Raw genomic sequence first — 27,770 nt, 5'->3', positions numbered from 1 at the left:
TGCAGTCATAAATGTAATACAGATGAGAGGTTCCAGGAAAAGGGACCGGTAACGCTAACCCAGCAGCAGCACACGTGATGGAACAGGAGGAGGGCGGCGCAGGAGGAGAAGGCCACGCTTTGAGACACAACAACCCAGGCCTTGCATGAGGACAAGAAGCGTGCGGATAGCAATTTGCTTTTTGTCGGCATGCAGTCATAAATGTAATACAGATGAGAGGTTCCAGGAAAAGGGACCGGTAACGCTAACCCAGCAGCAGCACACGTGATGGAACAGGAGGAGGGCGGCGCAGGAGGAGAAGGCCACGCTTTGAGACACAACAACCCAGGCTTATCCTTAAAGTACACGCTGACTGGCAGCAGTACAGTGGCAGTACAGAAATGCTATACAGTGGCGGGTGAGCGGTGTACTACTGTTCCCAGCAGAGACAGAGAGTGGCAGTAAACACAATGCTATATAGTGTGGGTGAGCAGTGTACTACTGTTCCCAGCAGCGACACAGAGCACAATGCTATACAGTGGTGGGTGAGCGGTGTACTACTGTTCCCAGCAGCGACACCGAGCACAATGCTATACAGTGGTGGGTGAGCGGTGTACTACTGTTCCCAGCAGCGACACAGAGCACAATGCTATACAGTGGTGGGTGAGCGGTGTACTACTATTCCCAGCAGCGACACAGAGCACAATACTATACAGTGGTGGGTGGGTGAGCAGTGTACTACTGTTCCCAGCAGCGACACAGAGCAAAATGCTATACAGTGGTGGGTGAGCGGTGTACTACTGTTCCCAGCAGAGACACAGAGTGGCAGTAAACACAATGCTATACAGTGGTGGGTGAGCGGTGTACTACTATTCCCAGCAGCGACACAGAGCACAATGCTATACAGGGTGAGCGGTGTACTACTGTTCCCAGCAGAGACACAGAGTGGCAGTAAACACAATGCTATATAGTGTGGGTGAGCGGTGTACTACTGTTCCCAGCAGCGACACAATGACTGGGGGGACCCTGGCTAGAGAGAGAACTACCCTGCCTGCCTACCCAAAGCTAAACCCACAGACAAATGGCGAAGAAATGACGTGGATCGGGTATTTATTTACCCGAACCACGTGACCCGTTCAGCCAATCAGAGTGCGTTCGGGTCCGAACCACGTGACCCGTTCGGCCAATCACAGCGCTAGCCGAACGTTCGCGGAACGTTCGGCCATGCGCTCTTAGTTCGGCCATATGGCCGAACACCATCAGGTGTTCGGCCGAACTCGAACATCACCCGAACAGGGTGATGTTCTGCAGAACCCGAACAGTGGCGAACACTGTTCGCCCAACACTAGCATACATAAGGGGACGGGGCATAAGGCTACCGATACTGGGAGGACCTGCTTGATACTGGGAGCACATCTGCTACCTGTACTGGGATAGGCACAATTCCCCCTCCCAAGGTAAGTATCTAAATATGTGCATCGCAACACTCCCTTTAAGCGCACGTTAGCGATCGACCATCCTCATCGCGATCATCTATGTTGCGATCACCCCCTCTGCGTAGCCCTGTCCTATGTCACATCACATCTATCAGGGGCCATTTTGTTATACCAGTCCAGAGAGGAGAGACTGTGGCCTTGCTAGAAAACATCCTTCTCCAAAATATTAGGCAGTGCTGCTTTTTTTTTTTTTTTTGCAGAATTGATTTCTGGCGCATCCCCCCTCCCTCTCCTGTACCCGACAGTTCTAGAACTTACATCTTCCCTCTATCTGCATCTCAACACATTTTTTTTTCCTACTAAGCCCCTCCCGCTGAGGGTGTGGTCATGTGACCTGAGGGGTGACGTCATCAAGACTCCTTCTCTCCCATTAGAATCTACTAGTAAGTGTCGCTCCCGAGTCCGATGCTGCTGCTGCTGCGCGCTCCCTGAAAATGTTGCGCAGGTTAGAATGCTAGAGAGAAGAGAGGAGAGCAGAGCTGCTGATGGGAGGACGTCATTCTCCATAGATCTCCTAGCTGAAGAGGATCACTAGTCTGAATAAGCTGATCACCATTGCGCTCAGCACCTGCTGCAGCATTTTTTGGCAAATAATATATTGGGAAAAGAAAGAGAAGAGGGGGAGGAGTCCATAGCTAGAAGAATTTGGGATTTTTTTTTGGAGGGGTAGGGCAGCTGCAGAAGAAGAGGGGATCTGGGTTGCAGAACCGTGCAGGTGTTTATTTATCAACAAAGCGAGAGTTGATAAACAAACAAACATCGGTGTCATTGGCAGAAGGCGCGCGGTCATCTGGAGGAAAAAAGGCAACTTTGTAGCAGTGAGAAGGGGGCGTGCGCCTTGCAGGTGTCTTCCAGACGTTCTAGAACCCCGCTGAAGATACATTGTAGCCAGTCGTGCCCATTAGAGAGCGGCTGGCAGCTGTGAAAGCAGTGCCCCTTACAGCCAGTTCATTGGCACTACGCTGCAATCAATGGTGGCTGGGCAGCAGAGATAAGAGTAATCCTAGCAGCACTCTTAGCATCTTCACATTGCAGAGGGGGGTGTGTCACCTAGCATCTTAGTCTTCCTAGAGAATAACACACTATAATACAGAATACCTCTAGCTGCTGAATAGTAAACCATCAAGACGAAAAAAGGGGTTTTGCCAACGAGCGTGCTGGAGAAGGCTTGGCATAAGAAGACTGGTATAGTAGCTGGCATGGAGCTGTCTGCCATTGGTGAGCAAGTGTTCGCAGTAGAGAACATTCGCAAGAAGAGAATGAGGAAGGTAAGATCCATCTTTATTCTATGCTGGGGATGATTGTCTTACTGCTTGTCCAGTTGGAAATTGCACTTATGTCGTTTAGCCAGTCTAACTACATCAAAATGAGCTCTGTGACGCATTTTACAGACAACCACAAAATTGGCAGTAGACTTCAGTGGCAAAGTGTACTCTGGAGTTTTTCTCGGTTTAGGAATACCGTGTTTTAGATGCACCTAAAAAAAAGAGCAAGCAAGCTGAAGGCATGTGTCTTTCATGTTTGCCATATAAAGAGCTGAATTAAAACATGATACCTTCTTATCAAATGTGCAATTTCCTCACTCACTTTTTTTTGGAGGGGGGGAGGGGGGCGAGGGAGGCTATTTTGGATTTAGTTGTTAAGTTGGAAATGTTTTATGTCAAGCAGGAAAAATGTCTCCACATCCGCTGCATACGCCATACATACGGCTGGTAGCAGAAACAAGGCTGGCCATATGTTATTTACTGACAGCCTCGCAAAATATTAGTGTTGCTCCCTGGAATCTGAATACTGCTGCGCATAGTTGCGCCTCATTGTCACCATAGTCGTGTTTGTATTGGAAATGGAGCAGCACCTCCTAAATGCTGCTCTGATTCTCTGCTGCTCTGTGCTGGAAAATTCTACAGGTACTCCCATCATTTAGCAGAACCGCAAAAGCCAACCCGACTCAAGAAATGACCTTGCTCTTATCACAGCCCACCGTCTCCTCCTTGGCAATGCCAGGCACCACAGGTGCCAGCTATATGCTTTACACTTACATGATTTCATTCAATATTCAATATTTGTTGTCTTGTATTGATGCAATCCATCTGTCAGAACCCCACGCTGTGCTAAGAAGGAGTTGAAGCCCACGCTGAACGCATAGCCTATTTATCACTATTGCCTGCATTCCTGACTTTTCACAGTATCGTACAATGAGGCTTGTTCAGTGCCCAGTTGTAAGAACGAGTCCTGCTCTCAATTATTCCCCCCTTTTCAACGCCATACAAATGAGAATTGATGGACTCCGCGTTTACGCGACAGGTGACTCACTTGATGAGCCATAGGTGACTAAGCTGAGATGTGAGTCATCCATGACTCATTCCACAAACCTTGGATTCATTACACAGTCGATGATTGGGTCTGGTCAAGATTTGTTTTTAAAAGCCCAGTATTGTATTACCGAAGGCAAGAGCACGAACTCCGACTTAATTGACTCGTCAAAAAGAGATGAAATGAGTCACGTACAAGACTGAATTTGTGTAGATATTTTTCTGCTTGACCAAGCTCGTAATATTTTGCATGTTTCGATTCTCATTTTTGTTCTGGTGTCTTTCTTCGAGTCCTGCTTGACAGCGTGGTTAATGATGGTTGTAATACACAAGAGTCGTTACTCAAGCTGTCCCCATCACTGTCAAAGATTTGTTTTATAGACCTGTCTAATTGTATTGATTGCCGGTGGTAAATAATTGCTACGGTTGTGGAAAGGGTACGAGTCGGGAGGGCTTGTTAGAAGAACGTATGATCTTTTTCTGTAGGATGACGACTACGTTGTCTCTTATTTCTTTCTAGGGTAGAAAGGAATATCTGGTCAAGTGGAAGGGGTGGCCCCCAAAGTAAGCACAAACCACTTTTTTTCTTTCTAATAAATAGATGATTTATAATGAACATTGAGTATTATTTATGTTATGTTTCCTTTTTGGTGTCATCTAAGACAACGTCAAAGTTTCCTAACCTCCACTAAGCCACGACGTATTTGAAAGTAAACATTAAACTGTAACCTATGCTTTTAATCTTTAACTTTTGTTCCTAACGAGTTAGTAAGAGATAAACTTTTCCATAAAGCCTGTTGCGTCACGCCTTCCCTATAGAGCACATGCTTAGGACTATGAGCGTCTTTGAATTTTCCCGCCTGTGTGTCATGTGACTGTTAGGAGGGTAGTGAGTAGCTTTGCCTGAAAATGTGTCTTGTTTCCCATTGGTGTTCACATTTCAGACCAGATAACCTTGTACATCTGAGTAATATCTTACTGCAATTTAGGTTAATGGTGTGTGTTGGCTAATTTAAAATTACAAAATTTAAAATTACACCTTTGAGTTGGATCAGTAGTAGAAAGGCTGATCTTTGATTTCAGCTTTAGCAATAATGTAGGAGGCATCACCAATCAATATAGTAGTACGCAGATTACATCTGACTATGTGATTGAGGCAGATACTTTTGGTGCAAGGATGTAGCGTCCTAAGCTATTGCTATCACCAATGGATGTGTGTGTGTGTGTGGGGGGGGGGGGGTTGCTGACTTTGTCTGTGAACGGTTGTTACGTTGCCGAAATGCAGCAGTGTTGTCGCGGGTAAGATACTTAACTTTGGGGCCTTTTTTTGGGCTGTGCAGTGCTTAATTTTGATGTTGGGCATACAACGTTGACACACTAAGAATACCCAGAAGTTACTATAGCAGTTGTGTCTCCTTTACGGTTTGGCATAGATTAGAAATGCTAGTGTAAGGCTATAGGTTGGGAGGTGGTGATCATAAGGTGTTAGGGTTATGGACTTAAGATTAGGCATCGGGAGGGGTTAATGTTGGAGGAGGTTAACGTTAGGAATCGAGTATCAAGAACGGGTTAACGTTAGGAGGGAGGAAGGGAGTAGATGTCAGGAAGAAGTTAACATTAAGGAGGAAGATCAAGGTTCGGTGTCAGGAAGCATGGTGAGGGGGCAATAAGGGGTTTTATCGACAAGGTTGGGAAGTCAATCAATTGGGGTCAATCATCAGGTCGTGGTTAAAAGTTTTTTCGGGGGAGGTTTAAAATCGAGGATTGTTGTCAGGGAACAGTTGACTTTAAGGAAGGGGGGTGGGGGGGATCATAGACAAGCATAAGTAATCTGGTTGTAGGGGTTGGTTTTGTTTCAGAAAGGGGTCAACTTGGGGGGGGGGGTTAGGTGTATGAAGGGTGTTATCAAAGGGGGAGGGCGGATGAATCCCAGGTATCATAGGCAGAAGCTGGTTGGGGGGGGGGGATTCGGAGGCATTACTCCTGGGGGGAGAGCTTAGGGATAGGTGTGGTGATGGATATATCTTTAGAGGGTAAGCTAGGTTGAGTTTTCAGGTGGGGCTTCAAATCAGGAGGTTCCACTGAGGTTAGGTGATCGATGGTGGAGATGCTCTGAAATTGCCAATGAAAACATTGTCACGATGATGAAATCACCATTGCCGATGTTCCGATTCTCGAGTTCTGGCGCCAAATGCCAGAATCGGTGGTATCCAGCCATCTAAATGTGTGCATATGATGTCAGCGCTATATAAATTCATAATATTGTAATAATAATAATATTTTGTACCTCTCCTTCAGGTATGAAACCCATTATTGACCCATAATTGATGCCTTGTAGCTCCTATTTCATTGCAAGCGGGGGACAATACCACGAGCATGATCCTACACGATTTACATCATGCGTTTATTAACCCTCGCATTGCCACCCAGTATAGAACGTTCATAGTTCTCACTCACTCAGGATCTGTCCGCGTAGGACGTATTCGGAGGGGAAAAGCTTGTTTGTTTATCGCTCTTTCACTCCTGTGCTTACGCGTTTTGAAGTTTGCCCCGTGGACTCTATGAGCGGCTGTTATCTGAAATTGCACCTGACAACGCGATGCGTATAATTCTGTTTAGCCGACGGTGATAATGGCGAGGATAGAGGAAGTGACAGGAATGTATTGGCTAACACGTTAGGAAGTCCTGCAGATCGATCAGTGTATTTTATAGGACAGGGGAAGATAGAGAGAGAGGATGGAGAGGTGCCCACGGAAAATCACTGTCGGACAAGTGTAACTACAGTGGCCACTCGTCTTCCAAAGATACCCGCTACCCCCCCCCTCCCCCCTCCATGCCAGTAAACTGCACCTATGGGTACCAGAGGTCTCACACTCACAGAAGCCAGCTTGCCCTTTTTGTACTCCACCCAGTGGCATAGCAATAGAGGATGCAGACATTGCAATCGCAGCGGGGCCCCTGGACTAGGGGCCCTCCTGCATCCATCCTAGTAGCTTTTTATTGGTGCTATGTCAACAATGAACACCTCTCTATGTGCAATGAATGGTGGTAATGCTTAACAAACTGTTTCCTTACTCTTATTACACTTCTCACACTGCGGCTGTCCTTGGTAGGTTTTGAGGCTCCATATCAATACAGTGCTTGGGGCCCCATGTAAAACTCGCACCGGGCCCCCAAGCTTCTTAGCTACGCTACTGACTCCTCCTACTGCTCAGGCTGCCCTATTTAATGTGAATGCCATAGTAGTCAACTTATATAGTTCGAGAAGACAGCTTGGGTGGCACTATATGTTTTGATTGGCCAGTAGCTGAGGGGATCCATGTGTATGGCTGTACCAAATACTTCGCACAGATAGCAGAGTCACAGATCTGGGCACCAGACCAAATCCACTTCAAATTCACCTTTTCTTTCATCCTCGGCAAATGACAGATACAGACTAACAGAGTGCAGGCGGCCTGACAGCCGTTATGCCAGTCCCCCTGCTTTGTCAGAGGACAAGGTAAGATCTTATCTGTAGCATCTGACAAAGCGGGAGGGGGGGGGGGGGGTCGCGACAGATTGACAAACCCATGAAGAGTCTGTCAGGTGAACTTTGAAGTGGATTCGGTCTGGTGCCTGGATCTGTGGTGCTGCTATCTTTGCATAGTAAACAATGTGTCTTCTGCACAGCGCCACCTAGCAGGCAGAGGGGGCAGTAGCTCAATAAACAAAGCAGCTGTGCACACTCACCTGTGTGTTGGGGACATGTAGGAGCAGGTGCCTGGGGTCTCTGGTTTCAGGGAGGCAAGTCGAGGTGAGGAATTTGGAATACGAGTACTTAAGACTTTAGTCTCAGGCAAAACTTTTTTGCTCATCCAGTTTTGGGATTGGAAAGGGTTAGATTGTCAGTTAATGGCCTCGATTCACAAAGCGGTGATAACCCAGTTAAAGACTTTAGGCGTGATAACCATTTTATCATGCCTAAACTCAGTTTAGGCATGATAAGTTTAGGCATGATAAGTTTAGATACGTTTAGATTGCGCGCAAAGTCCCGCACGCAAAGCAGCGCCATTAAACTCTATACAAAGTGCACCAGGCTTTGCTAGCGCAAAACTTTTGATCAGCTGTGCACTGCGGTGCTAACCCAGTTGGTGCTTAAATTTATCACGCCTAAACTTATCACACCTAAACTTATCATGCCTAAACTTATCACACCTAAACTTATCACACCTAAACTTATCACGCCTAAACTGAGTTTAGGTGTGATAAAGGGCTTTTCACCAGCATGCTAACTGTTAGCACCGCTTTGTGAATCAGGCCCATTATGGCATTGAGGTCACTATGATGCTGGTCTGAGTCAAGGCTTAGCCGGACTTCCCTCCGACAGGGGTGGTCTCTGGTAGAGCCAGTATATAACAACCTAAAGTTGAGTACACACGTCAGATAAAAGTCTTTGGAAATTGAAAGATCAAAGACTGATCTGCAGATAATCTTTGTTAAAAAGTTTGCTTAAAGCCTGGTACACACTTTCAATTATGATTGGCAAATCACTTGACCAATTTTATCACCTCCATATAGCAATGAGAGTTTGCCTAGACAATCTGCTCATAGTATTCAAAATCTCTTAGCCCTCATACTGCATGAAGGTGGTACAATTGGCCAGAGATTGGCCAACCATCATTTAAAGCGTGTACCAGACTTAGAAGCTGCAGATGATTGTTCATTTAACAATAAGACCCGCAGATCTCATACAGATATTAACTGTTTTGGTTACAGCACATGCGTGAAAGAGAAGGCAGTAAATGGACTATGAAAGCATTTCTCGGTTGTTTTGCATGAACTGATCTTGCGTATGTGTGCAGCATAGTGAGAGCAATTCATCCCTCAAACCTCCATGACAAACCTATGCGGCAGTTTGGATCCTCGTCAGCCAAAGATTTTTATCTGACGTGTGTGCCCAGCTTAACACAAACACATTGCTATCTCAGCCTCCAGTGGGGAGATATATCTTCGTCCTGCTACATTTGCTACACTCCCTGTCGGATAGCACAGGGGAGGAAGTTTCTTCCCTGCCAGGAAACAGACAGCAATAAAATAAACTCTAAAACCGTTTAAAATCTTTCCCACTTTATCTAATCAAAAACGAAGTCTTGGCTGGAGTGAATGTAAGCTCTGAATGAAAGTAAACTAAAACTGTGTTTGTGTGTACAGCGAGAGAGAGTGTCTATGTATAGTGTGTGTGTTTTTGTGTTTTACTGTGTGTATATACATTGTGAGTGTGTGCAATGCAGGTGCACAGTCTGAGCAGTGTGTGTATGCAGTTTATGTACAGTGTTTGTGCAATAGGAGTGTGTGTTGTGCATTGTGCAGTGTATATGTGTGTTGTGCAGTGTGTGGTGTTCATGTGTGTTGTGCAGTGTGTGCGCAGTGTGCATGTGCAGTGTATGTTTGTGTGTTGTGCAGTGTATGTTTGTGTGTTGTGAAGTATTTGTGTGTGTGTGTTTGTGTGTGTGTGCAGCATGTGTACAGTGTCTAAGTGTTGTGCAGTGTGTGTGTATGTGTGTTGTGCAGTGTGTCTGTGTTGTGCAGAGTGTCTGTGTTGTGCAGTGTGTGTCATGCAGTGCGTCTGGGTTGTGGAGTATTTTTTGTGCATTGTGTGTGTGTATGTTGTGTGTGTTGTGCAGTGCATCTGTGTTGTGCAGTATGTTTGTGTGTGCGTTGTATTAGTATGTGTGTTGTGCAGTGTGTGTTGTGAAGTGTGTGTTGTGCAGTGTGTCTGTGTGTTGTGCAGTGTGTATTGTGCAGCTAGTGTGTTGTGCAGTGTGTGTTGAGCAGTTTTTATGCAGTGTCTGTGTTGTGCAGTGTGTGTGTTGTGCAGTATGTCTGTGTTGTGCAGAGTGTGCTGTGCAGTATGTGTGTGCAGAGTGTGTTGTGTTGTGCAGCACATCTGTGTTGTGCAGTGGCTGTGTTGTGCAGTGTGTCTGTGTTGTGCAGTGGCTGTGTTGTGCAGTGTGTCTGTTTTGTGCAGTGTGTGTTGTGCAGTGTGTGTTGAGCAGTGTGTGTTGTGCAGTGGCTGTGTTGTGCAGAGTGTGTTGTGCAGTGTGTGTTGTGCAGCGTGTCTGTGTTGTTTAATGTGTGTTGTGCAGCGTGTGTTGTGCAGTATGTGTGTGCAGAGTCTGTTGCGCAGTGGCTGTGTTGTGCAGTGTGTGTGTTGTGCAGTGTGTGTTGAGCAATTTTATTGCAGTGTGTGTGTTGTGCAGTATGTGTTGTGCAGTGTGTGTTGTGCAGTGTGTGTTGTGCAGCGTGTCTGTGTTGTGCAGTGTGTGTTGTGCAGCGTGACTGTGTTGTGCAGTGTCTGTGTTGTTCAATGTGTGGTGTGCAGCGTGTGTTGTGCAGTGTGTTGTGCAGTGTCTGTGTTGTGCAGTGTGTGTTGTGCAGCGCATGCAGTGTGTATGTGGTCTGCAGAGCTGAGGAGCTGTGTGCTGTGGTCTCCTGTCATTGGCTGCTGCCTATTGAGCACATCTTGTTTATCACCTCTTATCTGGTGGAGGGAGTGAGGAGAGGAGGAGGAGCTTGGAGTGACGTTTCAGTCATATGTTCACTTGTTTACTTCAGCCAGTACTGCAGTGAGCTCAGGAAGGTGAGCGCAGCGGCGGCGCTGTAACCCTTCGTGTTCCTCCAGCGGACGCTGACTGGCTGCAGTCTATGCTTCGCTCTCATAGGAAGATGCTCAGCCTGAGAGATCGTATGTCGGATCTCAGCCACTGATGCCTTTTACAGTCTGTCAATGTAAAATAATTAACTGACGGATGAGGTGAAATTCACAGCGTTTCCACTGAGTTTAAAATGTAATGTAATCTGCTCTCATAGGCAGCCGCGGTGAGAAGGAATGCAATATACAGGACACCTGAAGTGAGAAGAATATGGAGGCTGCCATATGTATTTCCTTTTCAACAATACCAGTTGCCTGGCTATTTAACTTGACCTCATGGTCTATATAGTCTGATCTGTTTAGATCATGCATTAGCTCTTCTTACAGTTAAGTGGACATGAACTCTTGAGCAGGGCGGAAGGAAAACAGAGAAATGCTCCCCTGTATGTATTTAGAGAGTTTAGCCTGTCTAATTCATATATGACTAATCGCAAGTGTAATTTGATCTCTCACCTGTGCCAGCTGGCTGCCATGGCAGAGCAGCTAATTTGTAAACGCAGGATGTTAACCCTAGGCCTGCTTCTATGAAAGCAGGAAGTAGACACACTGCAGATTTATTGCAGGATTTGTATCAGCTGTAACAAATATTTTTTCTTTAAAGGTTACTATGCTGTGTGTTTATCTTTTAGAGCAGAGAGGAAGTTCTGAGTAAAGCACCGTGTGACGGGTTATAATGATGACACATTTTTCGACACGCTATGTAGTTGTGGAAATAGCAGTTTCTTTGGATCGCAAGTTAACCATTTTCCTGGGTTCCTCAAAGTGTCAAGCCAATATTTAAGTGGTCTGAAAGTCAGCATTTCTACTTTGCTCTAAAAGATTCCTTACAGCTGTAAAGCTACTATCCCAGAAAAAAAATGTAGCAGAACATAATTGAAACGGTTAAACACAGCACTTTGTGCTGCGAAGGAAAGGCTATTTAGCTTCAAATCCGCATCCAGACCGGAGATAACAGTGTCTTTGTTGTTACAGTTATGTGTAATGCTAGGTACACACATTGCGTTTTTGCAGTCGAAAGATGAGTTCAATTGATAATTTTCGTCATGTCCGATATTACTTTCAATCGTTTTACCCCTCGATTTCTCATAGAAGTGAATGGAAATTGATAAGAAAAGGTGAGAGAATCGAGTGGAAAAACAAATCGAAAATTGATCGAACGGGAATTTAACCGAAAAAATCTTGTGTACCCAGCATAACAACTGAAAACCAGCTCTGAGAAGCTCTCTTTGCTTCAGGCATACACACAGTTCAGAACAGCTCACTAGAAGATTTTAATCTATAATAAAAAGCAGCTGGAATAAAATGCAGTGGCAGCTTTCAGGGTAAGATAAACTACACTTTGGAAACTTGTAATTTGTAGACAGACAATATTACTTGTGCACAAAAGCTAATATGGAAACTGTATGAGTGATACAAAGTAGGAAAACACATTTTTATTGAATGTTATGTCAGCGTTTCAGACCACTTTAAAGAGAAACTCCAGTGAAAATAATGTAATAAAAAAAGTGCTTCATTTTTACAATAATTATGTATAAATGATTTAGTCAATGTTTGCTCATTGTAAAATCTTTCCTCTCCCTGATTTACATTCTGACATTTATTACATGGTGACATTGTTACTGTGGGCAGGTTATTTAGCTGTTTCTAGGTGGTCTGGCTGTTACAGACAGCTGTAAACGGCCATTTCCTGTCTGTGAACATTGTTACATTGTGGCAGTTTGCCAGGAGTACCGCGGTATTCAGAGCCTCTTGTGGGAGGGGTTTCAGCACAAAATCAGTAACACAGCGCCCCCTGATGGTCTGTTTGTGAAAATCATTCTATTTCTCATGTAAAAGGGGATATCAGCTACTGATTGGGATAAAGTTCAATTCTTGGTTGGAGTTTCTCTTTAAGGCAGTTTTTTAGATAGCAATTTCTTTTGTTTCCTAAATCAACCCTTTCCCTTGTTCATAGAGTTTAGTCTACACCTAGGCAGCTGCAGAGATAGCGATTTCTCTGGTGCCCAAGTCAACCCCAACCTGCATTGCTTGAAGCATCAAGCCTACAGCTAGGCTAAATGCAGTTTACCAACCCACCTTGCATTACTCGGGAAGTCCGAATTTATGGTGTTAAGAAATCCTCTAGGCTCCCCATCCCCTTCCAGAATTAGTTTTAGTTAAAGGATACCACAACTGACAAAAAGGAAGGTGCGGTGGCTAGGGAAGGAAAATTAGATACTTACCGCCTCTCTTGTTCCCCGCAGTCAGCCTCCTCCTTCAGTGGAGCCCAAGACGCTATGAAGGAGGAGCCAGGGGAGTGAACTTGCTTCTGCCGAAATTATGCACTGGTGGAAGCGGTGAAGAACGGACATACTGTGCAATGCGCTGGGCAGTATGTTAGAGGTCAGGAGAGTCGTCCGGGCACCGGCATCTATTGGAGAAAACCGGCAGCTGACGGCGGGGAACAAGAGAGGCGGTAAGTATCTAATTTTCCTTCCCTAGCCACTGCACCTTCCTTTTTGTCAGTTGTGGTATCCTTCAACAGTAATAATAATAATAATAATTTTATAGTGCTTTTCTCCCTGGGGACTCAAAGTGCTCTGACCCTGCGTTCTGCAGTCTCAAAGGCTTAGGAGAAGAGGTGGGTTTTTAGCCTTTTCTTAAAGCTAATTGGACCACACAAGGTATTTTGTCTAAAGGAGATACACTTTTCGGTTTGAGGTCCAGTCCGTAGTCCCATCTGAATTCCCATTGGACCCCATGCAATGAAGGATCTCAAGCTTAGGTGATAACAACAAAAGTTGTTTAGGTGATACCTTTAATGACTAAGTGTACAAGATTTCTTTGCAAGCTTTAGAAACTTTAAGTTTCTGCTTCGGTCATTTTTCAGAACTGGATCAGAACCATGATTAAAGTCATTAAAGAGAACCCGAGGTGGGTTTGAAGAATGTTATCTGCATACAGAGGCTGAATTTGCCTATACAGCCCAGCCTCTGTTGCTATCCCAAACCCCCCTAAGGTCCCCCTGCACTCTGCAATCCTCCATAAATCACAGCCATGCTGCTGACAAACAGCTTGTCAGAGCTGGCTGTGTTTATCTCTATAGTGTCAGTCTGCTGCTCTCCCCGCCTCCTGCAGAACTCCAGTCCCCGCCTGCATCCCTTCCCTCCCTGCTGATTGGAGGGAAGGGACAGGGGCAGGGACCGGAGCTATGCAGGAGGCGGGGGAGCAGCTGAGACTGACACTACAGATGTAAACACAGCCTCACAGCACGGCTGTGATTTATGAGGGGTTGCAGAGTGCAGGGGGACCTTAGGGGGGTTTGGGATAGCAACAGAGGCTGGGCTGTATAGACAGATCCAGCCTCTGTATGCAGATAACATTCTTTAAACACACCTCGGGTTCTCTTTAAAGAGAGTCTGAAGCGAGAATAAATCTCGCTTCAGACCCCATAGATAGCAGGGGCATGTGTGGCCCTGCTAAACCGCCGCTATCGCTCCGCTAAACGGGGGTCCCTCACCTCACAAATCCCCTCCGAGCAGCCGGGGATCTCTTCCTGGTTGGGGCAGGGCTAACCGCTGCAGCCCTGCCCCACGCGCGTCTGTCAGCGCGTATCTCCGCCTCTCCCCCGCCCCTCTCAGTCTTCCTTCACTGAGAGGGGCGGGGGAGAGGCGGCGATGGGCGTCTGATAGACGCGACTAGAGGCAGGGCTGCAGCCGTTAGCCCTGCCTCCAGGAAGAGGAAATATACGACCAATTTTACGACCAACTTTTGCGGGGGTGGGTTTGGGGGTGAAGGGACAGCGGCGGTTTAGCAGGCGCACACATGCCCCTGCTAACTATGAGCTCTGAAGCGAGAATTATTCTCGCTTCAGAGTCTCTTTAAAGGTATCACCTAAACAACTTTTGCTGTTATGTCTTCTTATTCTCTCCATGACTAATACCGGACCACAGGCAACACGCATAGGTCACCAACTCAGGCAAGTGAGAATATATATCAAATGGAAAAATAGATATATACTGTTCAGGAATGAGCTATGAATATTTTTGTGCAATTACTGCTGCATGTATCAATCTTGGAGAGATTTCTAACATCCCAGTAGGACAGGGGTGATGAAAAGAAGTCCCCTGTGCTGAATCAAAATCACAAGTAGTTTAACAGCTACTGAGAAGAAACAAAAATGCTAGAAAACTATAAAAATTATAAAAACTATAAAAATTACATGTAAATGCACAATGGTTGTATTCTATTAGTGCTTAAATTATTGTAAATATTATTTTTATTATGCATTTATATAGCGCTGACCTCCTCCTACAGGACTTAAATCCCTTTGACTTACTTGGGTTAGTTTACAATTTTAGACTTAGGTACTTCATGTACGTCGTGTATCGCGATGACGTCATTTCCGCATAGGGGAAGTTTGAAGAAGCAGCTTCATACTTCCCCCAAGTCCTGGCGAGCGCGGCCTAATGTGGTGGAACTTGAGATTCGCACGATGGACGTGCAGTCGACAAATCTGCAGCAACCATGTGATGTTATGCCAATATGGACCAAAATATCATGAATGTTTCCAACACCATACTAAATTTATGAAATAAAAATTAAGACAAAAGGGAATCCATCCTGGTTCTAGCAAGATGTTCCTAATAAAATAGCCAGTGCGTGTATACTATGTGTGTGTATATCTTTTCCTGGGACAGCACTGAAGATATGATGCTTTGATACAATGCCCAATATTTAGTGTACAGCTTTTATGACAGTGTAAGTTTGCTGCCCAATCATAATAACTCTGCTCACAGCCATTAATGTCTAAACCGCCCGCAACATAAGTGAGTACAATACAATAATACAATAACATTTCTATAGCACTTTTCTCCCATAGGACTCAAAGCGCTTAGGCTCTCTCAGATTCAGTAATTGGTAGTAGGATGAAGTATTCACACAACAAAAGTTATATTTCTGCAAATGCCAAACAGAACAGGTGGGTTTTCAGTCTGGATTCAAACACGGCCAGGGATGGAACTGTCCTGATCTGTTGAGGTAGGGAGTTCCAAAACGTAGGGGCAGCATGACAGAAGGCTCTGGGACCAAAAGTTTGCAGGTGGACTCTGGGTATGACTAGATTATTAGAACCTGTGGATCTGAGAATGCGGGGATTGCTACGCAGCTGTAACATATCTTTCATGTATCCAGGGCCCAGATTATTCAGGGATTTAATTGTCAGTAGGCCGATCTTGAATAGGACCCTCCATTCTATAGGTAGCCAGTGAAGGAAGTGCAGGACTGGCGTTGTGTGGCAGTGACGGGGTTGGTTGGTTAGCAGTCTGGCAGCAGTATTCTGTATCAGCTGTAGGCGGTACAAGACCTTTTTTGGAAGGCCAGTGTAGAGAGCATTGCAGTAGTCCAGTCGGGATGTAATGAAGGCGTGGACTAAGGTTGGCAGATCTTCTGGGGGTATGAGGTGCTTGATTTTTGCAATGTTCTTCAGGTGAAAATAGGATGGTTTCACCACACCCCTAAGTAAAGGATGTCAAAAGCCCCAGGTTTCATTATTGTATCAAAGTGTCATTTCGCCAGTGTTGTCCCATAAGAAGATATAATAACATATTAAACTATTTTCAGTGTATATATACACAGTTTCTATTCAGGCAGGATACATCAGATTTTAGATTTTGTTGGGCTACTGTAATCGTTTCTTATCTGTTTTTAATTCCTCAATGTAAAAAAGATTTAACTTCAAATTTAAATAATTGTATGTGTAGTAGCAATAGTATATAGAACTGTCCTGTTGTCTCACATTAATATTTTCATTGTCAGGGGTTGTATTTTGACTGAAATGTGCACATCTGCCAAATCGGTGTGACCCGAAACCTGGTTCATTCGGCTCCCAACTAATTAGATTAAAGCCTGAGAGCACTTTCAGGGATTGTTTGCCAAGTCAGATAAAAGTGTTTTGTTTCTGCTTACTTTTCAGGAAAGCCCAGGCTGGGGCTGAATTCAACTTGCTGTTCCACTGCCTCTTTTGCATATAAAACAGCACCAGTTTTTTTTTACACTTGCAGTGCAAAAAAAAAAAAAAAAAAAAAAGATGATAGTAGGGCTAGTACACTTTATACCTATATGTATTTCATCATGCCACATCTCAGTTCAGGCACACTTAAAAAATACCCCCTTTGTGAAATCTGGGGTTTCTTAACACCTGTATAGCCAGTGCACAGGGGACTTTTAATAACTTTTCTACCATTTCAGTGCACTTCTATGGTGTTTTTAGTTACTACTTCAGGGAAAGCACAGCACAGACCTAGTTTGGGTAATTTTTTCAGTAAAGTCTGTTGATGGAAAATATCCTTCCGGACTCTTAAGTTAGACATACATTACACAGTACTTTTTTAACAGATTACCGATAGAGACAATACAAACATTGAATGTAAAAAAATAAATCTATTAAAACTATGGCTATTACGATTAAAATATTGATCGATTATTGAAGGGACATGTCCGTGCTATGCCTGATCGATGCTGGTGGGAGCGCAGGCTGGCTGCGGGAGCGTTATGAGTGGTCGATATTTCCGCTGAAATATTTGCTAATATCTACCAGTGTACGGTGGTAAAACAGGTAACAGTTGTATAGTGTATACCTAGCATATGATAGTCCATCTGCGGACAACATTTTTTAATTTTAAGGCCGACCATGTATGTCCGACCACAGAGAACCCCTCACATGTCTACGTCACTGCCTGTGGTATCTAGACATGGAAATCTACTTTATTAAGCAACCTTTAACCGTCAGTAAAAAATAAAGTAAAAATTTTATTGGGGGGGGGGCTTAGGTTTATTCCTGGGTCGCTTTAAAAAAAAGAATTGGGGGATGGGAGTTGTTATTCCTGGGTCATTCAAAAAAAAAATGGGGGGGGGGGGGGAGGTTGGTTAGGGTTGTTGATTAGTTTTTTTTAAAGAAATATTGGGTTAGTTTTAATTTTTTCTTCTTATCACTATCAACTAGATTTTAGGGTGGCGTAATGCAATTTTTTTTTTTAAATAACTGGTTAAACAATGCAGTTAAAAATATTAATAGGTTAATCGGTATCGATTGTACATGTGTCTACAAAAAAAAAGATCGTAAAATAATCGTAATTTTCCACTTGTTTTACCTGATTTTCTCAAGAGAAGCCATAGATTAAATGATCATTTGTTGTCGAGAAAACGTGTTTTTGATTGAATGATTGATTTGATCACAGAATCAGATTGATTGTTTTATCAAACGTTCAGGTTGTACTTTGTATGGTCACCTAAACCGGTATACAAGGTTTCGGACTCTACAAAAGCACAATAAAAGTTTAGTAGTAGTTTTTGTTAATTACTACCATTAAACTATAAACTACCACTATGCTCTGCTCATTAATATTTGATCTATAGTGCAAAAATTAAAATGATTGTTTTATTTTAGATACAGTACCTGGGAACCAGAAGAGCATATCTTGGATCCAAGACTTGTGGTGGCTTATGAGGAAAAGTAAGTTTAATAGCATGTGTAGAATTGTTGGGAAAAATAAAAAAAAAATATATATAATAGCTTTTCAGAATGTGTGTATGCTAAGTGACCACAAGGTGGCTCTATACTTGACTCTATACTTTTTGTTAAAGAGAACCCGAGGTGTGTTTGAAGAATGTTATCTGCATACAGAGGCTGGATCTGTCTATACAGCCTAGCCTCTGTTGCTATCCCAAACCCCACGAAGGTCCCCCTGCACTCTGCAATCCCTCATAAATCACAGGCGTGCTGTGCGGCTGTGTTTACATCTGTAGTGTCAGTCTCAGCTGCTCCCCCGCCTCCTGCATAGCTCCGGTCCCTGCCCCCGTCCCTTCCCTCCAATCAGCAGGGAGGGAAGGGATGCAGGCGGGGACTGGAGTTCTGCAGGAGGCGGGGAGAGCAGCAGACTGACACTATAGAGATAAACACAGCCAGCTCTGACAAGCTGTTTGTCAGCAGCATGGCTGTGATTTATGAGGGATTGCAGAGTGTAGGGGGACCTTAGGGGGGTTTGGGATAGCAACAGAGGCTGGGCTGTATAGGCAGATCCAGCCTCTGTATGCAGATAATATTCTTCAAACCCACCTCGGGTTCTCTTTAATGTGCATGTTCCGTGTTATGTACTGTTGTACTCCTCTACTCTGTTGTAGTGCCTTCCAACATTTGAGATGATCTTGCTGTAGTGCTGTTATCCCATGATGGTACACAAGTCATTCATTTTTTATTAGTTGCCGTTGACCGGAATGTTTTCTGTATGACCCCATACATAAAATATATTGACTACAGGATTACATATCTTACATTTTAGATCAATTAAAAAAATTTATATTTTCATTTTAAGCTTTCAAAATTGATATATTGAAACATCATGATATGTAGATTTATAGTTCACAGATTCCTATTAAAACATGAAACACAACTGATAAGTCTGCTTAATGGGCTTGATCAGTCCAAAGATCCCAACTTCCCACAGCACACTCTAGTGGCAGGAGGAATAGGAGCGTGTAACGGTGTTGTTGATGTCTCACATGTGCGCTTTTTATTTGTTATTACAGGGAAGAAAAAGATAGAGCTGCGGGATGCAGAAAACGCGGCCCTAAGCCTAAACGCCTTCTGTTTCAGGTATGAACTAGCAACTCCATTATAATTACAGGCCTCCTACAAAGTAAACAATTGTCCCTAATATGCTTCCATCGTACATGAAATTGACTAAACCCCTAAGCACAGAGTGTATAGAAAGATTTTTGGTTCAACCAATAACTGCCATCTACTCAGTACTAGTGCTTCTAAAAATCCTAATTTTTGGTTACTGGACTACCTACTTAATGTCCACTCATCCTCTGTAGATCTTACACTTTAACTACCACTCATACTTTTGAAGACCTCATCTGAAAATCTTCCTCCTAGCATGTAACCCCAAGATCTACCTAGGCCACACCAAAGTCAGTAAATGGGGTTTGGTCAGATGAGGTCTGCAAGGAGCAATGGGCAAAATAATTCCTCCATAGGCTATCATTCATAAGACCGTTTATGCGGGAAAACACCGCTGGCGGTATTTTAGACTTCTGGCTGCTCATTCATAACAATGTATCCAGTTGCGATAGCAGTGCGGAGATTCCCAGAACTAGGCTGGCGGTAGGCAGGCGGTAGGCTTGCGGAAGCACAGGAAGTAGCCGAGTTGATACATTTCTCCGTGTTCCGCTCTACTGCAGCTGCCTGGGAGGTCTGTGTCTCCATTCACTTAACATTGTTATCGCCACATCAGAGGGAGCGGTATTTCCCGTCCTCATACCGCTTGTGGTAATCTTTATGAATTATCATTTTGTTACATTTTTTACGATAATCACCGCACAAGGCGGTGATTTATCGCTCTGCTCCGTAGTGTCAGCTTTTCATGCGGAAACAGCCTTTATGAATGCTGAACTTGCTAAGTGTTCGGTAAAGTCAGCTGTTTTAAGCATTTCCGCATGCGGAAATGCTTTATGAATGATAGCCATAGTGACCTAAATACTACTCCTCCACTACAAGTACTGGGATTATCCATTTCTGGAAAAGTTTTATAAAACAAGATTAACGCATTAGCAGCTTCAGTAGAGTTATCCTGTTTGAGATAAGTGAACTGCTTTTGACCTCAGCCAGCAGAACCTGTGCTGTAAATTCTTGGAATGCTTTGATCTCTCTCTCTACTAGCAACAAATATAGAAACTGAAAGAAGAAGCCTTCTGTTATTGTCTCACACTGACCCTTGGTGACAAGTGGCCATAAATACTCATTACAGCACTACTAATTAGAAGTAAGGAAATGTAACAAAAAAGAAATAAAAAAAATGCCTGGTCACTTCTAATCCTCTAAATAAATTGGATGCTAAAGGGATGAACTTTGATAGAGCACTAAAAAGAGTAAACCTTATTACGGGAATGAACAGATACATTTTTGGGGGGTTGGAGGAGGAAAACTACAAAAAGCAGGGCTGTGAAGTCGAAGAGTTGGAGCAATTTTGGGTACCTGGAGTCGGTGGTTTCAATAAACTAAGGAGTTGGTTTAGAATGATTTTTGTACTGACTCCACAGCCCTGTTAAGAATTAGATTAAGGAGTTGGAGTCTGAGCAGTTTTGGGTACTTGGAGTTGAAGTCTGAGGTTTCATAAATGAAGGAATCGGAGTTGGAGTCAGATGATCTTTGTACCGACTCCACAACCTTGAAAAAAAGGGTGAATGAAAAATGGGAGCCAGCATAGCATAGTAGAAGGTGGCATCACACATAGGAAAATATAACCATAGCAAAAGCTATCCTAGCCAAAAACCTTATCAAGCACTTGACAACGCGTTTCATTGACCATGCCACTTCCTCAGATCCATGCCAAAAAAATATAACTTCTAAACCTCTAATTTTGTTGCATTTTAACTTGGGTAATCTTTTCTTTGAAATAGGAGAAAATATTAGCCTTACGCTTGTTACTATGTTTTCCCTACAGAGGCTTTATAGCATGGACCTGCGTAGCGCACACAAATCAAAGGAAAGGAAACTCTGCTTTTCTCTGTCTCGAAGATTCAGCAGTGGGTTGGCCACAAAACCAACGGCACCTTCCTCAGTGCCGGAGAAAGCCAAATCCCTCCAGTTCCCACTCAGCAAACAGCGTAAGGGACGAAAGTTCATGTGCCTGTCCCGTAAGAAGTTCTTACGGGTATCTCCTTATGAACCTTTAACCCGAAGGCCAGCGCCAGAATTCTTTGCCAAGGAGGATGAGAAGGAAGCTGTACAGACCATCCCTGAATGGCAAGAAGAGAAACCTCCTGAGGAAGAGAAGCTTCAAGAAGATAAAGAAGAGCTTCCAGTTGAAAATAAAGGTGATATGATTCAGCTTATTCTATCTATAAATCTCTGAAGCAACATGAAATTTACATGAATGTACTGGTTACTCCGGACAAACATGAATTAAAGAACAACCATCTCGAAAAATTTTAAATTGAACCTTTTCCAGACCGCCTGCATAAGATTCTACGCTGCACTTGTGGCTGTTCTAGCCTGATGCGGCGTAGAATCTATGCTGTCCCGCTGTTTCCGCTCCCGATGCGATCGTGCGCACCCGGAGGGGGAGATTAGGCTGTCATATGACAGCTGACATCTCCCCTCAGTGATCAGCAACCATCGCGTATGGCTGCTGATCACGTGATCACTACGATCGCCGGCGGATCGTAGTGATCACTTTGACAGCAGTGGCGGCAGAGGGGTAAAGAAGAGGATCCACTCACCTCCCTGCCCTTCAAGCAACGATCGGCGCCCCCCTCCGCTCTGGCCGGCATCTCCGTTCCTAATGCCGCTCAGTTCCGGGGCCCGGCTTGATGACGTCATCAAGCCGCGACCCGGAACTAAGCTGCATTAGGAGCAGAGATGCCGGCCGGAGAAGGGGGGCTACTGTGGCTCATCGCTGGAGCCTGGAAGGTGAGTGATGGCTGCTGGTGAAAGGGGGGGACACCTGCCACCATAGGGGGACACTGCCCAGCCAGCATCAGAGGGGATCTGGCCGCCTGACCCCCCCAAATGCGTGCACCCCCCCACCGCAAAATTTCTGGTCCTTAAGGGGGATTAGGCGGCCGGTCCCGAAATGGTTAAATAGCAAGGTCATATCTTCCAGATTAAAATGCAGTATACATTATTTTTCTCCTATGTTGCTGTACCATACAGTAAGCAGTAAAATAAAATCTGACAGATTTTGGACTAGTTCATCTCCTTATAGGGGATTCTCAGTATCTCCTTTATTTTTTACAAAAACAATTCCTGGAAAGAATCTATACAAAGATGCTGGCTAGCCTCCCTGCTTACTTGCACACTATTTTGGCAACTGGACTAAGCAACCTGCATACGTTTTGGAAATAAAGAAAAAACACAGAGAATCCCCCATGAGGAGATGGACTAGTCCAAAGCCTGTAATATCTATCAGAATTTTATTGCCTACTGAAAGTAACAGGAACACAGTAAAAAAGTAATTTATTATGCATTTTAATCTGGGAGATATGCAGTGTATGTGTACACAAGCATTTTTAATTTTACCGTTTTTCACAATAGTGGTCCTTTAACTAGTAGCCGCAATCATGGCAGTATATCTGTGCCCCATAGGAGTACTGTTCTCGCCCCAGGAGAACAGAGGCGCCAAAAGGATAAAAGGCAGCTAAATGAGCTTAAAAACCAAATTCTTGGTAAATAGAGGAGGTAGTGGTGGACTTACCTCCTCCAAGTAGACACACAGCGACTGTAGTAAAGACAGTCAATATATTTTATTTATGAACTCCAAATATGCAACGCGTTTTGCAGGTTTGATCCCGCTTCATCAGGCAATAACAACGGAGCAATACCATATGTGGTCAGTAGAAGAGCCAGGCACCTCATTTTTTGTTCTCGCCCCAGGGTCGTAGATAATAGTCTGTGGCTGTTGATGTGTGGTGTGTGTGCACAACTGTGCTCGTCCCTGTGACCGGCACTTACAAGACAGATTAGTGAATGGGAACACATTTCCATTCACCAATCTAAGAGCCCGATTTATGAATAATCTCTGCTGCAACGAACAGCAGAGATTGTTCATTAAAAACTGTAAAAAAAGAGATTTAGCTTTTTAAATATGTATTCCATGAGGGTATATTATTGTTTTTTGGGGGTTTTTTTTGCAAATAAGGGATTGTAATTAAAAAAATACAAAATAGAAAAAATAAACCTTTATTTCCAAACATAATTTTGCCACCATACATTGTACTAGGGACATAATTTAAATGTTGTAATAACCGGGACAAATAGGCAAATAAAATATGTTGGTTTTATTTGCATATTTTATTTTCAAATGTTTGAAACCAGAAATAATGGATTTTTTTTCAGTTTCTTTCCTATTATTTCTGTTAAAATGCATAAAAAGTAAAATAATTCTTAGCAAAAAGTACCACACAAAAAAAAGCTCAATTTGTGGCAAAAAAAAAAGTGTATAGATTGGTGTGATAAGACCATACGGGAAAAAACCCTTGGTGGGGAAATGGTTAAAGCCTATTGTGTCCTATGTGATGTTTCTCACCTCCCAATAATTCTTTTTATTTTGCAGACGACACAAAAACTGCCACGTCACCGCCATGGCTTCCACCTGTGCCCACGCCTATCGAGATCATTGTTACCGACATCACCTCAAATGCCATCACAGTGACATTCCGAGAAGCGCGGTCGGCAGAAGGTTTTTTCCGAGACCGCGTTGACGAATGCTAGCTGCTTTCCTTCCTAACTTTTTTTTTTTACTCAACAGTTTTCCTGTTCTGAAGTTTTGAAACGGCAAAAATTAACTCCAGGCTAGGCGGCAGCGCTTGATACATGAAGCGCAAGGCGAACAGAACGCCATTTCTGTGCTGGCAAAGGGGTGTACATAATTTTGTTTTTAAATTAATGTATTTAATGCCAGGTCCACACAGAGGTGTACTACTGACTGACTTTTAACAAATCCGTCTCCCAGTTCATGATCAATGAAACTGCTTTAACTCAACCCTTGTCTGCCAGACTCGCGTACCCAAATATTTATTTTGCATGGGAGGAGTTACAGTGTAAAAAACGCTGCGTGGCTGATTACAAACAGTCCAAAAACTTCGTACAGTAAGGCATTGAACAGTTCCACCGCACTTGGTGGGAGGTGTTTCTGCTAAAATAACTCAAAATATCAAAGTATTGTAAGTTTAGAGGCATGCTACTGCAGAGAAAACCATGCAGTTGGAGCGGGTCCCCCAGAAATATGAGGGCACTAACTTCTTATCCTTCTTATACAGCGTCCAACCCCCTTTACAGCATGTGAGTCATGGGCCCATATGCAATTCACTTTTTCACTTGAGTTATCTCCTGGGAAATAATTTTCATCTTCTCTTTAAACTAAATTTTCAGCATTTTGCTATAGAAAAAGTACCCAAAAGTTGGTGAAAAAGAACTATCAAATTTATTTTGAGTATTTTCTTGCTTGCTGTTGGCTTAAAAAGGCATTTTATGACAAGTTGGAAAAATATAATCTAGGAGAAATCTCATGAGAAAAAGTGAATTGCATATGGGCCATGGTGTCCGCACTGTTATGGGGGGTAGGACACAATGGGGGCTGCTTCACAAAGCTTTTCTGTTGAATTATATCACTTTAGTTAAAAACTCACAATTTATCTCTACTTAAATGCATTAACTCATGACTTATCTCCCCTTATCTAACGTAACTCATGATTTATCTCCCCTTAACTGACTTGATTGTTTATCTGTCTTTATTTGACTTAACTCATGATTTATCTCCCCTTATCTGTTTTATCTCATAAATTATCTCTCCTTATTTCTTTATGTCATGCATTAGCTCTCCTTACAGTTAAAGAGTACCTGAGATTAATTTTTTTTTAATAAATTATACATACCTTGGACTTCTTCCAACCCTCTTCAGGCTCATCGGTCTGTCACCGTCCTCCTAGGCCACCTGGATCATCCACAAAAGGGGCACGGTAACTCATGAGATAAAAAAAAAAGAATTCATACCTGGGTTCTTCTTCACACCCCCTTCAGGCTCATCGGTCTCTTGCTGTCCTCCTAGGCCGCCTGGATCCTCCACTAGGGGGCATGGTAATTCAGCCAGTTGGCGCAGCCCTGTCGTGCGCGCTCCCCCATCCCTGGGAGCATAATACGAGAGGACAGCAAGGGTCTGATAAGCCTAAAGGGGGCTGGAGGAAGCCCCAGGTAAGTATATATATTTTTTTCTAGATCTCAGGTTTCCCTTAAAGAGAATCTGTACTCTAAAATTCTTACAATAAAAAGCATACCATTATGTTTTTTCTGGGCCCCTCTGTGCTGTTTATGCCACTCCCTGCTGCAATCCTGTCTTGGAATTAACAGTTTTAGGCAGTGTTTACAAACAGCTTACTGTGTGACTCATGCAGAGCTTGGAGAGGGTGTGTAAAGCTTCTGCCAATAACAAGCAGTGCTGCACATTCCAGCCTCAGCCCGACAGAGCCGACAGAGGAAAGGAGCTAAGATTTATTACAGAGACAGTGCAACTAGGAAATTCTGCAGTAAGACACACCACATTAGAACAGGCATAGAAACTTATAGGATAGAAGAAATAAGGCTCAAAATTTTGTTACAGAGTCTCTTTAAGGCGAAAAATAATTAAGCTTTGTGAATCAACCCCAATGACTTTAATTGTCATCTGGTTGTAAAGGCCAACTCTAGGAAATAGGGGTTGTGAAAGTAAGAGGGGCTCTGACAAATTTTTGCTGGGGCACCTCATGGTTTGTATCTCCACCCCTTTGTATATTAAACCATCGCCTTGTATAGTTGTAGATGGGTAACAATCATTTTAACTGCATTCACACAGTAATCTAACGTCTCTGCACTCTCAGCATTCTGTAACGTACAGATGTGTAACCAGTACGATGTCTACTTTACTCACACTTTCCGAAATATGTATATTTATATATTAGCGCTGCTGTGTGTGCTACTACCCGCTTCTGTGCTAGTCAGCTTTACTAAGATCTTATCGATGAACAATTCGCACAGTGTGTGGTGTGTACATGGCGTGGGCTAGCCTATTCACAGGTTCAAACTCTAAAACTCGCTCAATAATCTGTTAGTTATTACTAGTGATAGATCGGTCAGTTCCTCTGCTGGCCAATACTTTGTCTTTGTCTCTGAAGGTACAAAACTTACACGTGTGTATATAACTTGGCGGGATTCAACTCGTAAGCAATGTTTATGGAAATGGAACGCTTAAAGAGACACTGAAGCGGAAAAAAAAAATATGATATAGTGAATTGGTTGTGTACTATGAATAATTACTAGAAGATTAGCAGCAAAGAAAATATTCTCATACTTTTATTTTCAGGTATATAGTGTTTTTTCTAACATTGCATCATTCTATAATATGTGCAGATTACACAACACTCAGCATTCAAAATGATTCTTTCAGAGCAGTCTGTGAAGTAATGACCTCTCCTCTGGCAGAGGAAAAGTAAATAGTCCAGGAACAGTTGAGATAATAAAAGTCAGATAACAGCCCTCTCCATGACTAACTAGTCGGAGAGCTTAATGGCTTGTTTGCATAGAGATAACAACTGGAGTTTCTCAACTCTTCCTGTACTGGAAACAATTACACTGATGTATCTGATCTTAATGTTTTATTTCTTAGCTGTGCTACACATACAAATCATAATATCATCATTTTTTTTTCGCTTCAGTGTCTCTTTAAGTATGTGGGTTGATTTGTTGTTGTTTGTAGTATGTATGTATGTATGCCGATGTATACAGTTAATATGTTGTATGGCTTCCCTAGCTGGGGTATCCCTCATGCACATATCACGCCTTTCCAGATATCAAACTTTGATAATGGATTTCAGGCCAGAGAGAGAAAAGCAAGAAAATGTATTTTGTTTGGATAAAGAAGAAGCTGATATGTTATATATGGTGATCCCAATGTTACAACTAGAGAGGGATTAAAGCCCAGCTCAACCCATAAATTGGGCAAATTCTGATGGCAGCCACGTTGATCAGTGACAATTATACTGCATGTATTAACTTAAAGAGAACCCGAGGTGGGTTTGAAGAATATTATCTGCATACAGAGGCTGGATCTGCCTATACAGCCCAGCCTCTGTTGCTATCCCAACCCCCCCTAAGGTCCCCCTGCACTCTGCAATCCCTCATAAATCACAGCCACGCTGCTCACAAACAGCTTGTCAGAGCTGGCTGTGTTTATCTCTATAGTGTCAGTCTCCTGCTCTCCCCGCCTCCTGCAGAACTCCAGTCCCCGCCTGCATCCCTTCCCTCCCTGCTGATTGGAGGAAGGGACGGGGGCAGGGACCGGAGCTATGCAGGAGGCGGCGGAGCAGCTGAGACTGACACTACAGATGTAAACACAGCCTCACAGCACGGCTGTGATTTATAAGGGATTGCAGAGTGCAGGGGGACCTTAGTGGGGTTTGGGATGGCTACAGAGGCTGGGCTGTATAGGCAGATCCAGCCTCTGTATGCAGATAACATTCTTTAAACACACCTCGGGTTCTCTTTAAAATAAAATTTCAAATTGAAAAAAACCCTTGTGAAGCAGTGCCTGCTGGAGCTGTACCACTGTCCATACAGGGTTGAGACCTCTAAAGCCTTGTACTTCCTGTTAGGAGTGGTGAGGTCTTAAAACTACTTCCTGTGAAATACCTCTTCATATATCAGTTGATATACCTGATTTATAAATTATCTTTCCTGTTTTTACCTACTTAGACTTTAACAATCAAAAACGTAGGTGAGAA

General features: G+C 43.6%; 1 protein-coding gene across 1 annotated transcript; it reads left to right on the top strand.

Annotated features, from left to right (window-relative positions):
* Window positions 1–1,861: 1,861 nt before the first annotated feature.
* CBX7 (chromobox 7) lies at window positions 1,862–27,075 on the top strand. Its single transcript, XM_068252110.1, has 6 exons — window positions 1,862–2,743; window positions 4,308–4,351; window positions 17,905–17,970; window positions 19,044–19,110; window positions 20,963–21,335; window positions 23,573–27,075. Exons 1-6 carry the CDS (start codon window positions 2,675–2,677, stop codon window positions 23,728–23,730), a joined length of 777 nt encoding a protein of 258 aa, XP_068108211.1. The 5' UTR covers window positions 1,862–2,674; the 3' UTR covers window positions 23,731–27,075.
* Window positions 27,076–27,770: the final 695 nt, after the last annotated feature.

This window comes from Hyperolius riggenbachi, chromosome 9 (genome assembly GCF_040937935.1).
Source record: "Hyperolius riggenbachi isolate aHypRig1 chromosome 9, aHypRig1.pri, whole genome shotgun sequence".
In the NCBI taxonomy this organism is placed as follows: domain Eukaryota; kingdom Metazoa; phylum Chordata; class Amphibia; order Anura; family Hyperoliidae; genus Hyperolius; species Hyperolius riggenbachi.
The sequence above is the reverse complement of the archived record's forward strand: the minus strand, read 5'-3'. Positions and strand labels throughout refer to the sequence as shown.

Coding starts and splice junctions, on each gene's coding strand:
- CBX7 (XM_068252110.1), top strand. CDS start 2,675: ATGGAGCTGTCTGCCATTGGTGAGCAAGTGTTCGCAGTAGAGAACATT. Junction 4,352..17,904: donor TGGAAGGGGTGGCCCCCAAA/GTAAGCACAAAC, acceptor GTTTTATTTTAG/ATACAGTACCTGGGAACCAG. Junction 19,111..20,962: donor CTAAACGCCTTCTGTTTCAG/GTATGAACTAGC, acceptor TTTTCCCTACAG/AGGCTTTATAGCATGGACCT.